Consider the following 16232-nt stretch of genomic DNA (forward strand, 5'->3'; position numbering starts at 1 on the left):
TCCTCATTGTCTCCACATAGTGTCTGATGTATGGTAGGTCCTTAAATATTTATTGACTGACCAAAGGCACGTCACTTACCCTCTTTTTTCCTCAACATAAAAAGGAGTTAATAATAATAGTTCCTAATTCCCAGGGTTGTGAGGATCAAATAAGATTGAATTTGTATAGTATTTAGAATAATGACTGATAAATGCATAGTAACCCACCCTCAGAGAGGTTGTCCGGTAGGCTTAAATAAGATTATGTCTAATAGATGTGTAAAGCATTTTGCAAACTATACAGTACAGTAGAAGTTGGTTATTATCACTCATTCCCTTTGAGGAGGTAATTATATTGGTGATTGACCACCTCTTTGGTACCCTCTTCCTCCTCCTCCTCCCTATTACATTTCATGGAAGCTGAACTTTAGCTCAATAACCCTATTCTTCTACCACCCAATGTAGAAAGGATCACTACAGAATTCTCATCCAGTCTGTGATCTAGAGAGTCAGTAACTATCTTTACCATTCACCTGATCACACTTGATATTGTCACACCTAAAAATGTCCTCCAGCCCAATTCTCATCTCCTTTATCTTCAAATAGAAAGAATAGCAAGGATGTATGCAAAGGTGAATGGGAAGGTTCTCTTGTAATTTTTTTAGGTCTAAAATTCCCATGTATGGTGAATTCTGATATCTGGACTGACCAGCTCCTCTCCTTCAAAGCTTGCCTTGTGTCTTTTTCCATATTCTATTAATGATTCCCTTTTTATTGAACTTCTTTTCTATATCTGTTTGCTCCTCATCTTAATTTTTTCTTTTCAAGCGTAGAACTAAACATTTCTAGTCTTGCATCAGTTTCTTTCTGAGTATCAGCATTTTATCTTTGGGTCCAGATGGTGATGCTCTTTATTAGGTGTCTGTTGGATACCTTCTTTGTTGGGTTAGCAGGAAAAAGTTCTGGAGGAATGAAGAGGCAGCAAATGTTCTGGTTATTATTTTCTTTCCTACCAATAGGAACCAGTCCTTTTGGGGGGTGTGACCCATAAACATGTATTCAGTGGTAGTTGAACTAGCAGTTTTTAGTTATTTCTTAGTTTTAGGGGAAGCATGAGTAGCCAATTGATTTTGACAGATAATAGTAAAGGGATCGTTTTTAAAAACTCTGTTAGTGGTACAGGAAAACCTGATATAATTAACTCTTGAAGAAGAGGCTTAGAGTCAGAGAATCCAGGTGAATGCTTTGCATTTAGAGCCTCTAACATTATAATGAAACAACTATAAAAATCTTTCCGGGAAGGAGAGTTTAAGTAACTGGTGACAGTTTACTATAGAATAACTTCCATGTTTTAGCGTATTCGGGATAAGAAAAGGACAGCTGGTAGACCATGTTCCCATTATAGTGGTAGGTAGACAGAAGTAGGTGGTAGTTTTCAAAGTTGAATCCTTCTGGAAGTATCAGAAAGGTACAGAAAGCCAAACAGCCAAGGAATAAAAAAAAAAAAAAGCAGACAAAAACTCTTGAAGAACTATCTCTCTTGCAGGGTGGTCTAGGTTTAGAGGCGGTGTCTACATTCATAAGCAGGCTGGCCATTTTACAGGGCTTGGTCAGATCCAGGGGAGTTGGGCTTATAGTGATACAGAAAAGATCAGAATAATCTTGCGAAATTTATCTACCCCCAGCATTCTGGAAATGACCAAACTCCTGAGTGTGGTGTCTGTTGTTGACTGTTTGACTTTTTAGCCTCTATATTTGATTCAGTAAATAAGTTGGCTATGTGTAGGGAGCTGGGGGTGAGGGATGCCTAAATTTAGATCAGATAGGTCTTGAAACTGTAGTTACTCTGGGGTGTGTGTCTGTGTATGTGTGTGTGTAGGAGGAGAAGTAGGTGCTTAAAAATATGGGTGCAGTAGGGACTTAAAAATGGTTTGTTTAAACGAATTGAATGTTCAAAGGTTTTGACTCAGATGTAGATTGTATACACTTCTCTCCCTTTTCCTGACTAATTAATTTGTAAGTATGGCTTAACCACTGCAAATATAGAGCCATGCACAAATCAATCTCATTGTATTTAGTACTTTAATTGTGTGCAGCCATCCATTTGCTCATTATTTTATCACAAGGTCAAATTTTTTAAAAAGCTGTTTTTCTGATTATCATGTTATGTTAGTCTGTCAGTTCTCCCCCAAGTGCTGAGATTGTTCAAAGTTTATTTGGAATGAGTACTAATTGCTTATCAGATTAAATCAAAACCTGTCTTCTGGTGCATTAAAAAAAGGGGTTTCTGAGCAAACCTCCAACTGGTGAGAACATTAGTATTGACAGGGTTTATAATTTAGGATATAGTCTGAAGGCCAAATTCTACTGTTTGTCGCATACTGCTTAATACGGCTGTAAAGAGGAGATGAATGGGGCTACTTTTCTGCCTCTATTACTCAGGAGGACTGTAAATTTGATTGGCTGTTACAATTCTAGCAGAATCATTCGATTTGAGAGCAATAGAAAGATAAGATATCCAATTACCCAAATGATTTGCAGGGTTAGCCAACGTTGTCATGGAGACACGAGTTGGAACAAATTAAATTTTAAGCAATAAAATAATCTTAAAGCACGTCTGGGAACAAGAAAATTTGGCAGTGGCACTTACCTGAATTGAATCTTGGCTTGACACGATGTTGTTTGACATTGATATACTGTGGGGGCCTAAACTTTTAAAAAGCACAACGTTGCTTTTGCAAAGGGGGGAAAAAAGCTTTCCCAGCCAAATCCCCAAAAGTAGAGACTCAGCTTAAAGTAAAAGCATTTTAAAGTTATACTGTGCCTTAAATGATGCTTAATTACAATGTGTTTCCAGGTATGTTTTCTAAGATGAAATGCCTTTAATGATTAAGCTTCTTTAATAAGACATCTGAAAAATATTTATTTAGGAATCATATTCAGTTTTCAGCTCTGCCATTTCTCCCCTTTGGATATCAGTATATATGTTAGCAGATGTAATGGAAATTGTGTGAATATCTTTTGGTCGGGGGTGGAGGTGTAAGCATGCATATATTTGCATGTACAAGTAGATTTTTTTTTGGTCATATACCTCTGCATAGCAAAAGTATTTTCATCTTCCCAAAATTCTATTAGTTCGCTCCTTCAGAATACTGCTTGAAGAATTAGTAAACTTAAATTTTAGCTGGAAAAATCTGAATCTGTTTAGAATGGGATGGAGTTGAAAAGATTTATTTTCCCTCATTAAAGTATTGTTTAACTGATTTTCCTGGCTTGTAAGTTGGATTTTAAAACAGTCGGGGTGGCCCAGGAGGAGAGCTTTTTATCCACATGTCTATTAGACAGATGGAGATGAAAATTGGTCTGAGGTCAAGCCATTTGCAGCATTGTCACAGCCTTCGATTTTCCTCTCATCCTCACCACAGATCATCTCAAATGATTCAGTAATGACCCAAAGTGCAACATTGACCTTTAGTCCCTGGTGGATTACTGTGTTTCACTGTATAAATGGCAGGAAGTCCATTTTGTTCTTCCAGAAGGAGTTCAGCATTATTGAGCCAGGCCTTCCCTGTGGGAACCATGCAAGTACAGACCAGTGAAACACAATACTTGAGTTAAATTTGGTTTCTGTTGCTTTGGGAAATGTGAATTGACATGTCTCGAAACCCCCATTTACACTCTTTGTATTTGGGCAATTAATCATAGTTGATCAAAGAACTTTTTTTTTCCTTAGAAGAAAAACAAATTGACTTGCCCCCTTATAAAATAACATGTGAATTCTGTTAACGGATACTTTTGGCAGCCATTGAAATTTTGTTAAAGATGGTTCCCAGTCTTAAAAACTATTCTTGCTTGTATGATTATGTCTTTAGAGTTTACCCTAATAACTTCTTTCTGGAATCTATTGCAGTCAAGTACATTTTTTAAATTAGAAGCTACCATAGCTGGGAAGAAGGGTTCTCTAAATACATTTAGGTAGTGTGCTTTCTTTTTTCTTTGCAATAATTTTTATTGATGGATCCCCCCCCCCCCCCAGTCATGTTCTCCAGTGACTCCATTATTGGAGTAAAACCAGTAGGTTTTATCTTTGATTGTATATACAGCATTGTGTATCAATAGCCTCTCATCATTGTTTCAAGGAGGGTGTACTTACTCATCTCATCTCTAGAACCAAGGTTTATTATTTCAAATACTCAATTTTATGTTTTTAGTGTTGTTGTTTGTTATTGTTATATGCTATTCTCTAGTTTCTTCCTTTGCTGTATAACTGATTTATTGACTTTTGTTTTTCATAATTGTTCATATTTGGCATGTTTTACTATACAATATTTGGTTATAACAAGAATTCTTAAGAATTATGGGTCTGTGAACTTATTTTTAAAACTTTTGTTAACTGCGTTCAGCTAATTTCCTTTTAACTGCTATTTATGCATTAGAAAATACAAGCATTGTACTGAGGGGCTGCTAGGTGGTGCAGTGGATAGAGCACTAGCTCTGGAGTCAGGAGGATCTGAGTTCAAATTTGGCCTCAGACACTTTATCATTACCTAACTGTGTGACCTTGGGCAAGTCACTTAACCCCCTTGCAGTGTCTTGCCAAAAAAAACAAATCCAACCAAAAAAAAAAATTTGTACTGAGAAGGGATCCATTGCTTTCACCAGACTACTAAAGGAGTCTATGATAAAGAGAACAAACTTACAGTTTGTTCAGTCATTCTCCAATTGATGGGCCCCCACTTGGCAGTTTTTTGCTACAAGTACTTCATACTTTATGTAAACACTAGGTCAATAGTTATTTTATGTAAACAGTTAACTTTTGTAACCCTAATTTTTTTTATAGTCAGTTTTTAGTTTGTTTTTCCAAAGCCCATTAATGTTGTTAGGATTTTTTTTTTACTATTATATACACGCATATTTTTCTCTATTAAATTTGACTTCTCTCCATTCAATTCAGCAAACATTTATTAAATACTTAACATAATAGTTCCTGTTCTGGGCTCAGGGGCAACAGTTCCTTCAAGAGATGATCAATGGAATCTTTCAATTTCCACTTTGGCCCTCTAGATAATTATGGTTAAATGACTTCCCCAGGATCACACTATTAGTAAGTGTCTGAGTTATCCTGTTCAAACAGCAAGAGAAATAAAAACAAAAGAGCCCAGATATGATATTTCAAGAAATTATATAGGCGGGGCAGAGGAGTGGCACTTTGCTCTATTTTTTAGGTGAGCCATTTTTTCCTATGACATTTTACATTTTTTTTCTAATCTTTTTTAATGTTGTATTATTTCTTCATATCTCATGGAGTCATTTGCTTCCATTTGGCCATTTCTCATTTTTAAGGAGTTATTTTCTTCAGAAATGTTGATTTTCTTTTTCTAACTTTCATAGCTCTCATTTCTTTTTTCCTCTACTGCACTCTTCAGTTTTTGAAATTTTTTTCTTTGCTTCTTTTAAAAAAATCTTCAAAAATCTTCAAATTTTCTAAGAATTCTTATTGGGTTTGTGTCTGATCTTCATTAAGTTTTCACTAAGCTTTACTAGCAAGTGATTTCAAGTAATTTTCTTATTATGTATTTATCTTGAGTTCCCTTATAGCCACAGTAACTCTGTGGTCAGGTTCTTCCTCCCACCCCAAACCACCCTGTCTCTTATTGCTGGACTCTGCCAGGGATGGGGGTAATTGCTTCTATTGTGAGTGAGTGAGAGAGAGAGAGAGAGAGAGAGAGAGAGAGATTGAGATTGATTTTGTGAGTGAGTGAGTGTGGTGTGTGTGTGTGTGTGTGTGTGTCTGTGTGTCTGTGTGTCTGTGTCGGGCTCAGATCCACATAATTAACATCCATGATAAAGGTGAGTTTGCATCACTGTGCAATTGTTTTTTTTCTTTTTTTTTAAAATTTCATTGTGGCCTGCTTGGGTCTCTTGCTCATGACCAATCTTCTGGGATCTCTTCTGTCTGTCTGGGCTTCTGGTCAGCCTTGACCCAGTGTCCATGGACCTTCTCTCTATTTTCCTAAATTGTCCTGAACTGGAAAAAGTTACTCATAAGAACTTTGTCTTGTCTTTGCCTATCAGAATTTGGTCTGGTATCTTTTTTTAGGCTGTGATGGAGGACCTGCACTGGGCAGTAATGCTGTATCACTCAGATAGCTTGACCCTGCCCCAGTGTAGGGGCTACAACATGAAGAAAGAGGCCAGTTTCTGCCCTCAGGGAGCTGCCACTTTCCTGGAAGCTCTACACTCAAAGTTGGTTTCTAAAAATCTCCCTTGTGGCATTTCAAAGTCTTGATGTGGTTCAGACCATGGTATCTCAAAAGTAAGCTCTTTATTCAAGTTTCCCTGAGATTACGCTGTTCACGTTCTCACTAATCTCTGAGTTGCTAGGTTTTTAGATTGGTTTGAAATGCCATTTTAGAATAGACTTTTCTGACTGTTTTGATCATCCTCACATCCTTCATCAAAGTAATCACAGAATTTTGAATTTATTTCAAGATTATTCCACCTTCTACCCAGACTTTTGAATTTATTTCAAGATTATTCCACCTTCTACCCAATCTCCTGATGTACCAAGATACCTATCTGACTCATTTCCCCTTCATCCCTTCTCCAAATCCATATTTCCTTCATTCATTATTTTCAATTCCTCATTCTACAAGACAATTTTCTCAGAATCCAGAGATTGTGTCAAGATCTCCATCTTTCAACAGTTCTCCTTTGGTATCATCATCAATCAAATCACAAAAAGGTCTTTGTTTTTAGGTTTGTGTGATTGATTTAAAATTTTAATTTATATATAGTGAGTAGAGGGGTTGGGGGGGTAGGTCAGACACGAGGGGTTTAATGTAGCAGGCAATTTAATGGTAGCCCATAAAATTTAGTTTACATACATAACATGACAACTAATCACCATCAGCCTCCTTAAAAATTTGTAAGTACTATCTAAAAGCAGGTAATAAATCATGTATTCATAGTCAAATTTTTGTGTCATGGTTCATGATTTACCCTACAGAGTTTTTTATTGGAAAGAACCAATTATATAATTGAGTTGCAGCATTACATAATCTGCATCTTTCTTTTAAGCCTACCAAACCATCTTTTTACTACATGGAACAAATCAATAAGATCATATGTGTACAAGCACTTCTTGAACTGCGCGGCAAGAATGTCTGAATAATGGAAATCTGCTATTTAGAGACTGAAACAGCTGCTTTGCCTTTGTCACTTTGTCAAGGATGCAACTTTACTGAAATGACAAATTAAAGCACAAACACTCTGCTTGGCAACAGTTGGGTCAAAACATTTAAGTCATTAATTAGAAGGAACTGAGGCAAAATTAAAAAGAGAAAAAACAATTGCACAGTGTTGCAAACTCAACTCATCTTGCAAAATGCAGCTGAATTCCTCCATGTTAATTTTAATGATGCTTCAAATTTTAAAAAAAAAAGCTCCTCTTGAGTCTTGGGCCCTGCCAAGCTTGTCATTTGCAAATAAATCAAAAGACCATCATTGCAGGAGCAGGAACCAATGAATAGAGTTGCTTTGTCATTCTTTGATAGGCCCCACACTCAAGCCTGCTATTAAAAATGAATGTATTCAAGAGACTCTGCATTAAGAACATAAACAATTAAGGGCACTTGAGATGCTCTGCTAAGAGCTGCCATCCAGATTGTACAAGAGCTTTCTCATGAGAAGCAGGCCTCTGCAGTCTGCCTTGCCAGTGAGCCAGGCAATTAGTGATGCTGTCTCTGCCTAAGCGGACTCTTAGCAATATGGGACGTGGGGGGGGGGGGTGCTTGTTTTTAACTCCCCTTCTTCAAGCTTCCTGATAAAGCTGCGTGTGAAGGAGCTAGAGTAAGAGGACGAACTACATGTGGTATAGTAGAATGATATTGGAGCCTACCAGAAAATGAAGAGGTGGAATATTAAGGAAAAGCCCCCACAAAATATGGTCATCTGTAGTTGGGGACTTAGACTGATTAGTTGAACCATGCAGAATTTTGAGAAGGATTTCAGTTTTGGCACTGGGGCATATTTCATCATGCATATAAAAAAAAGGGAGAGTGGAAGATGAAAATTGCTAAGCCTTCTGACTCTCAGTTGAGATTTTCATAGTTGACAAGAGTATTCTGCTGGATGGTTGGAAGTTTGATCTTGATGATGCTACCAGAAACATAAGCTTACTCTGTCTTAAGAAAAATCTAACAAGGAAAAAAAAAACTACTTACAAACTAGTTTAGGAGGTGATTATTCACTTTGCCAGAAGTCTTCACCATATTTCTTTAAATAGCAAAGCCACTTTTAAAAAGAGTGATTTGAGTTATGTGTATGTGAACTATTTATTATTATTTTAACCTCATACTGGATCATCCCTGTAGGCACAGACCATATTTCTTTATCTTTCTATTTCTTAAAGAGTTCAACTTAAGTAAGAGTTCTTCATTTAACAGTGCTTAGTAGATATTGAATTGAATTTCCAGGAGCATGTCTTGTTGTTTAGAGCAAGGTTTTTGTGGGCTGCCCTATCATGTCCTAAACAATGTAAGAAGCTTCTGTGACCAAGGGATTGAATCAGCAAGAAGAGTTGATGTTCTGAATGGCAATGCCATATCTAAATGTTGGAACGGGTTTTTTTTTCCAGTAAAAAGGAGGAAAATATAGGAAATATATGGGAAAATATTGTTGTTTTGCATAGTCCAGACATAAGAAAAAGATAAAAATAAAAATTATTAACAGTAAGCACTTATCTGGCTCTTGTGGAAAAATGTTTACTGCCCTGAGACTTTTAGTTTCTAGAAACTTGAGCTTTCTGGGAAAATTCTTATAATAAGCCAAATAATTTACTACTGAGAAGTTATTTTGGACGGCAGTAGGGACTTTTCAGAATAATGGCAAAAAACAGTACATTTTTTCTTCTTGTATTTCACCTAGACCAGAAATTCTGATCATCCATTTTAAAAAAAAAAGCTATCTAATTTAGAATCATAGTGGTATAGATAATTCCTTGTTAAGTTGTAATGAGTCAACAGTTTTAGGAGAGTTCTTTAAAACTGAAATTGGAGTAACTTAGTATTACTCATTTATTATCCAAACAATGAAACCTGATGTCTCAGCTATAATAGAATCCACCTAACTTGACCTTTTGATAATCCTCATTTCTTAGTTATGCTACATCTTGTACTTCCCTTTTCTTAACTACTCTTCAGATGACACCTTTGGGTCTTTTGGTTGAAGGGTATCAACCATGGTTTCAGGGGATTAAAGGTCTAGATCAAATGAAACCTAAGGTCTCATCTATAGAAGTCTAGCTTTTTACCTTTTGAAAATCCTCATTTTTTAAAATTCTGCTATATCTTATATTTTTTCTTTCCTACCCTTCAGTTGACACTTCTTTGGGTCTTTTGGTTGAAGGATATTAGCCTTGGCTTTTAAGGGACCTAGAGGTCTAGAAGAGGTAACCTCCTCTGGTCAAACCATATTCCATAGCTTTTAAGTGCATAGTTGCAGGGAACCTTTGGGGTCATTGAATCAGACCCAAAGGGGGGGATACTCTAGGGTTCAATTTACTCCATTTATCATTTGAAGATAATGAAGCCCAGGCAAGGTAAATTGATTTTAACCTTAAAATATATATATATATATATATATATATATTCCCTAAAATTATTATTTATATGTTAACTTTGTTGGTTAAAACATTGTGAACGCAAGGTCATTAATTTTTTAGCCCAGGGAGTGTGGTGGTATGATTAAGAGTACTAGCCTTGGGGTTTGTTTAGGGGAGGGTCTGGGTATATATAGCTTATCTCTTATATTTACCTTTCTACCTATGTGACCTTGTGACCTGCACAAGAGGCAATTCTGTTCCCATCTCAGACACCCATCAGCTGCCTGACTTCAGGCAACTCACTTAATCTCTGTTTGCCTCGGATTTGTTGTGAGGATAAAATGAGATAATATTTGTAGAGCACTTATTAGCATAATGTCTGGCATATCATAAGGGCTATATCAATATTGAGAAATATACTTACTATAGCTATTATTACTACACCCCTACTGAGTCATATTTCTGTCCTCTGAAAAATGAAGATACCTTAATACAGTCTTTTTCCCTTTAGAATTCAATAATGCAATTTGTATACAGAACACATTCCATTCATATTGTTGATAGTATTTTTATAGGCTTCATTTGAAAGGGACCATACTTAAATAAAACATACACATGTGTTTTATACATGTTGATTATATTGTGTGTAGTGCACATATGTGTATTTTCAAATAACTTTCTGTCTTCAAAATTCTTTGGAGGGAGGACTATGTTCCCTTTAATTTCTTTTATAGCTCTACACCATGCCTGTATCTACTGTTAAGGATACACACACACACGCGTGCGCACGGATGTAATCCAAGTCTTGTTAACTCAATGGTTCTTACTAAAACACCTACTAACCTGGCCTTTGATCATTCTAGATTTATAAATCCAGTGGTGAACAACTCCCAGTGTTCTCTGTATTTAGTGTGGTTGCTCTTATAGCTCACTGAAGTAAGGTAAAGGAGAGAAAGCAAGTCTCTGATTGTTAAGGCTCTCTTTTCCCTGGGAGGTAGCTTTTGAATTATGGTGAATTCAACCTTCAATATGTTCCTATCACTCGAATTTCTTTCTAGGAAGTGCTCCTACCAGTTCCTATAGGGTAGACCATCACTTTTTATGTGGATAACTCATAGGAACAAATCTGAGTTTCTTGAGCTTCAATCCCAACTCCCCAAGACTTTTAAACATTTAAAGCAATGTCTCGGAGATATCTCAAATGCTATACCAAAGTTGAACTTCTCTCTCTCCCAATCTTTCCCCTCTTCTAGACCTCTCTCTTTATGACAAAGTCACCACTTGCCTTCCAGTCTTCTAAGTTCATAAACTCAGCATTATTGCCTATTTTCTGGATTGTTGCACCAGCCTCCTAATTGGTCTCCCTGCTTCAAGTCTTTCCCAGCTCCAGTTCATCTTATACACTGACTCTAAAATAATTTTCCTTAAGCCCAGATCTGATCATGTGATTGAGTCCCCTATTCAACCAAGTCCATTGGCTTCTTGTTGGTTCTAGGTTTCAAATAAAATCTCATTTTAGCTTTTGGAGCCATATGCAATCTGACCCCATATACAATCTGTCTTATTTGGAGCAATTCTTCCCCTGTCATTCTTCCACCTAGGCACTGCCTCTCTTCTTAAGTGACTCCATCTCTCTCATGATTTTTGCACTGGCCATACCATATTCCTACAGTGTATTTCCTTACATTCTTTCTACTTACTAGAGGCACACTACTAGTACACTTATCTCAAAATATCCTGTATTTTACTATTTGGAAGATTTTTTTCTATATATTCACCTTCCTTACTATCTATATATGTACTTAACTGTTTCTTCCATTGGAATGTAAGTGTTCTGGTGAGGGTAGGAATTCTCTTCCTCCTGCTCCCTCCCCCCCACTCCTTGAAAAGGCATACAACTTATCAATTATACAAATGAAGCCATGCAAAAATTTCCATTGCAACCCCCCCCCCCCCATGTATTTATTTTTTTAGCATTTGCTTTTATCAACACACAGTCTGGCAGTGGATAGCAACTCAGAAAAATCTTAAAATCTCACTCAAGTTCTCAGCCTCCTAAAAAAATCATTTTGATTATTTTCTTATTTTCAGTAATATTTGTGAAGCATTTAGTTATATACTTTGCATATAATAGGCACTTAATTTTTTTCTTTTATGGAGAGTGGGAGTAGTTAGGGAGTGATTACTGGGAGAGAAAGAAACATCATCATTTCCCTCCTGCCATGATTCAAATGATTACTGGACTAAAATCCAGGAAACCTGCATTACCCCACCAACTAGATGTTGTTTTACTTACTATCTCTGGGTCTGCTTTCCTCATCTGTAAAATGCGGAGGTTAGACTGAATGAGCCGTGTAAGTTCATATACACTTGTCCTAACCTCAAGAATGATTTAACATGCTTTAGTTTTCCTTTTACTGCTTTGGAGGCAGGAATGGGAGTGTTTTAAGTTGGATTCCCACTTGCCTAAAGACTGACCATACTTGGAAGTAGGATCTACATCAGTAACTGTTAAGTGTATGTGGCCTTATTGATGAACTTTAATTTTAAATTCCCTGGATTTTATTAAAGTTATTGAGGAATAAGGTTGATAGATCATAATGCTGATTCATTTGCCAGATACTCTTATTCCACAGGTCAGAACTTTAAATTGGATCTTGCACTAGGTTAGTAATTTTTGCAAGCCTTGGGAGAAGAAATGCTTGACTTATTAATGATTGACTGCATAGGCAAGATTTATTGCTTTGAGTTTTACACATTAAAGGGAACTTGACCCTTCCCTGGCTTTTTTGGTAGCACCCGGGGTCTTGAATTACCTCAAAGGATGCCATAAAATTGTCAGTCCAAAAACTTTGTGATTTATAGTTCATTTTAAAACATGTTGGTATACCGCATTTTGTAGTTATAAACTGTGAAATGAGACTCAATAACTCTTAATTGTGAAAAGGTTGGGAATCACTTGGTTAAGTAAGCCAGCTATCTTTATTTGGCCTATTTCCTGTCTTAGACATTAACCCATTTATTAGTATAAACTAGTGAGTTAGCAAACTCTTGAGTTAAACATTCTCAAGTTTACTATTATCTAATTAAGAAACCATTATACCATGTAAACTATAATAGGTCAGTTTATCCTTCTGTAAAGTGGGATTAAATTCAGCTACCCCACTTACCTCATTAATAAAGTATAAAGATTAATGAAGCAACTTTGTAAGACATTTTTAGACCCTAAGGTTATAGAAATACAAAGTACTTGAACATATGAAGCTTTCTTAGGAAGTTATTGTTGTTTTTATAAAATTGATATCAAGTAGCCTAATTTTTTGTATGTTATTGGTTTTTTTTTTTAATCTCTACAGACTGAAATCGCCAAGAGATTGAATACAATTTGTGCACAAGTCATCCCATTTCTGTCTCAGGAAGTAAGTAAAACTGTTCAGCTGTTAAAGTGCAATTATGTTGCTTCTCTGTTTGCAAATTAGCTAGTTTTAAGATGTTAATTTTATCACAACGCACAAGTGTGAAGAACATCTGTTACAGCTGAAGTGTGCAAACCCCCTGCTATTCGGTTGAACAGATCTGAGGGCAAGCTGCAGAACTGGCGACAATAGCTCAACTTCAAATTAATTCTTTTCAGAAGAAAACTGCAAAATGACTATCAAGATAAAGCTTTTGGTTGTTTTTTTTTTTTGAGCAGCAGTAGTAACTACTGATCACTCAAGTGCTCCTCATTTTTTTAAATAAAAAAAATTTGTTCTTCAATGTTCGCTCTAAAAGCCTTTTGTTTCTGCATATGTAGGAAGTGAATACACATCTTAGAAAATTCCAGATTGAACTTTAATGTTAACAGGCATAATGCATCTGAGATGATAATTGCAACTCACTTTTATGTGGTTGTACTGTTCACAAGATTAAACTCACAATTATCATGTGAAGGATACTGGCCACGAAGATACTTTGAAAGGATGTATAGGGCAGCTAGGTAACACAATGAAGAGTGCCATTGAGTTCAGATCTGGCCTCAGACACTAGCTTTGTGACCCTGGGCAAGTCACTCAAATGCTCATCAACTCTAGAAGAAAAAGAGAAGTCTTATATACTTGGAACCAATATGTGCTGTAGAAAGAGTCCTGGGTTTGATATCAGAGGACCTGGTTCAATTCTTGACTGCCATTTTGCTACCTTTCTGACTTGAACTTTGGATCTTAGTTTGGCAGGAAGAAGTTCGACTGGAAGACAAAATTGAATATGGTTTTTAGATTGAGGTTTAGGATTAATAACTGTCTGGAGCATCTTCCTTGTAATAAGTTTTTATAGATGATACCCATTAACTTAATACAGAGCTTTTTATTTGGCATCCTATACTTACCTTTTTAATTTGGTGATATTAAAAAAAAAAAGAAAAGTAATGCTTGTTAGAATACTTGGAATTCCAGTCCTTTATTGGTTGTGAGTCAACTTGGGATCTGGGGATGTGAGTTTACTCATCAGTAAGATGGGAGATTTGAACTAGCTGATTTCTTTCTGGCTCCAACAAAGTTTCGTAATGCTATGATTTTTAAATGAGACTTGGTCAATGCTTCCTAGTCCTCTGTCTCCCTTTACAATTGTTTCCTCATTTCAAAGTAGAGCTCTAGATTTTAAGTGATATTATTGAGGGTAATGTGGTATAATCTCCAAATTATAAAATGATTATGGGGGGGTGGAGATAGACATATGGTTATTATCTTCTTATGGATATTGGAGTGGGGGCAGAAAGATAATAAGAAAGTTCATTTTTAAAGCTGGTGATAATGTTAGAATATGCTTGAGGCTTTACTTTATCTTTGAAGTAGTTATAGATTTGCCCATTTAAAAACAACTTCCTGGGATCAGGTCTTTATATTTTGCCTCATGAAGTAAAGCTCACTGTGTGGATGGGTCCTTTTTAATGTTACTTTTGCCCAATGTTTCCTATACATTTTGTGTTTGTTTAGTTTAAGGTCTCAGAATATTCTTGCTTTGGGGAAATGAGTTAGAATAGACTACATAAGGTAACTAGGTGGCTTGGTGGATAGTGTTGGACTTTGAGTCAGAAGACTGAAGTTCAAATGTTTGTTGCTTTAGACATTTACTATCTCTTCTACATTGAACAAGTCGCTTAACTTTTGTCTGCCTCAGTTTGCTCATCTGTAAAGTAGATATACCAGTATCTACCTCTCTCCTACTGCCACCCCCAGATTGTTGTGAAGATCAAATGAGATTATATAAAGTGCTTTGCAGACCTTAAAAAACTGTATAGATGTTAGTCATCATCATCAACGTTATCGAGCCCAGTCCAAACAAGAATCTTTTCTGTGATATCCCCCCAAAGTGATCATTTAGTCTGTGCTCTAGTGAGCGAAACCCACTATTTCCAGAAGTAACTAATTCCACGTTTACATAGCTCTCATTGTTATGGAAATTTACTTTACATTGAGTCCAAATCTGCTTCTTTACAGCTTCCAATTGTTTTTTGCCCTTTGGAACCAAATACTGTTCCTTTTTAATAACTCCTTCAAATGCACCAGAATATTATCATGCCCTTCCTTCAAGTTGTTTTCTCCGAGCCAAACTTCCCCAGTTCTTTTTGCTCACCTTCATATGGCACAATCTTGAGACCTGTTAGCTTTGTGAATTGTTCCAGCTTGTCAATGTCCTTAAAGTACCCCCCTCACTGAAAAGAGTACTCCCAGATAAAAAATCTGACTAGGAAAGGGAGAAATTCACTTCCGTATTCATGGGAGCTTTGCCCATTGTTAGTGTAGCCTAAAATGAAATTAATTTTTTTCATTCTCTTGTCAAATTGAATTTATAATTCATTCATTAAAGCCAGATTTTAATTTTTTTCTAATGAATTGCCATTTTAACCATACCTCCTTTCTATTTGGTACTTGTGAACTTTAAGTTTTTAAACCCAAGTGTAGGAGTTTACATTTATGTCTTGAAATTTCATTATAGTGGATTCATTCTTAGTGTCTCCTGTACTGATCTAAAAAAATTATAAATAGTTATCACAAAATGTGGTGCCCCCTGGTATTTGTGAAATAGACACAGCTCTTAAAGTAGTCATTTTTAGGTTCTCTTTGCCTAATGCTTTGCATTTATTTTTCACATATTAAAACAATGCAGGTTAGGGAGTCTATAAGGATGGTGTTTCTTTTAAAACCTGTGCTTTTACTCTGTACTGTGTTTAGTGATGTTTTTTGTTGACTTTCCCCATGCTTAAAGGTTTTAGAAAGGAACAAGTAGAATTCTTGACTTACTTATCTCCTTGCCTTCTCTCCTTACTTCCAAAGCATCAGCAACAAGTGGCTCAAGCAGTTGAACGTGCCAAGCAAGTGACCATGGCTGAGTTGAATGCCATCATCGGGGTACGTGGTCTTCCAGGGCTCCCTCCTACAGTGTGTATAACCACCTTTCATTTCTTATTGATTGCTAATTTACTATAAATATATTTTTGATGTCTGATGCTATTGTGTAAATGATTTACTTATATATGTATGTATATATACGTGTATATTTTTATAGACTTGTATTTTTGGTGGAGGGGGAAGGGGAGGGGAAAGAAAACTTCATTTTGTCTTGGGATGATAAATGTGATTTGTTTCTTGGTTCCTATGCAGACATTCAT

At 36.2% G+C, this 16232-nt stretch overlaps 1 protein-coding gene across 8 annotated transcripts in view; it reads left to right on the forward strand.

The window, feature by feature from the left end:
- Positions 1-16232, forward strand: part of TLE1 (TLE family member 1, transcriptional corepressor) — a 119569-nt gene that overhangs the window by 15131 nt on the left and 88206 nt on the right. For 4 of the 8 annotated variants that reach the window (XM_074196683.1, XM_074196678.1, XM_074196677.1 and 1 more), the window contains 2 exons: positions 12940-13002; positions 15898-16002. In XM_074196683.1, coding sequence (XP_074052784.1) covers positions 12940-13002; positions 15898-16002 — 168 coding nt within the window. The remainder of the gene's footprint in view (positions 1-12939; positions 13003-15897; positions 16003-16232) is intronic. The other 4 variants (XM_074196685.1, XM_074196680.1, XM_074196684.1 and 1 more) reach the window with 1 other exon arrangement.

Source organism: Macrotis lagotis, chromosome 8 (assembly GCF_037893015.1).
Source record: "Macrotis lagotis isolate mMagLag1 chromosome 8, bilby.v1.9.chrom.fasta, whole genome shotgun sequence".
Lineage (NCBI taxonomy): Eukaryota > Metazoa > Chordata > Mammalia > Peramelemorphia > Peramelidae > Macrotis > Macrotis lagotis.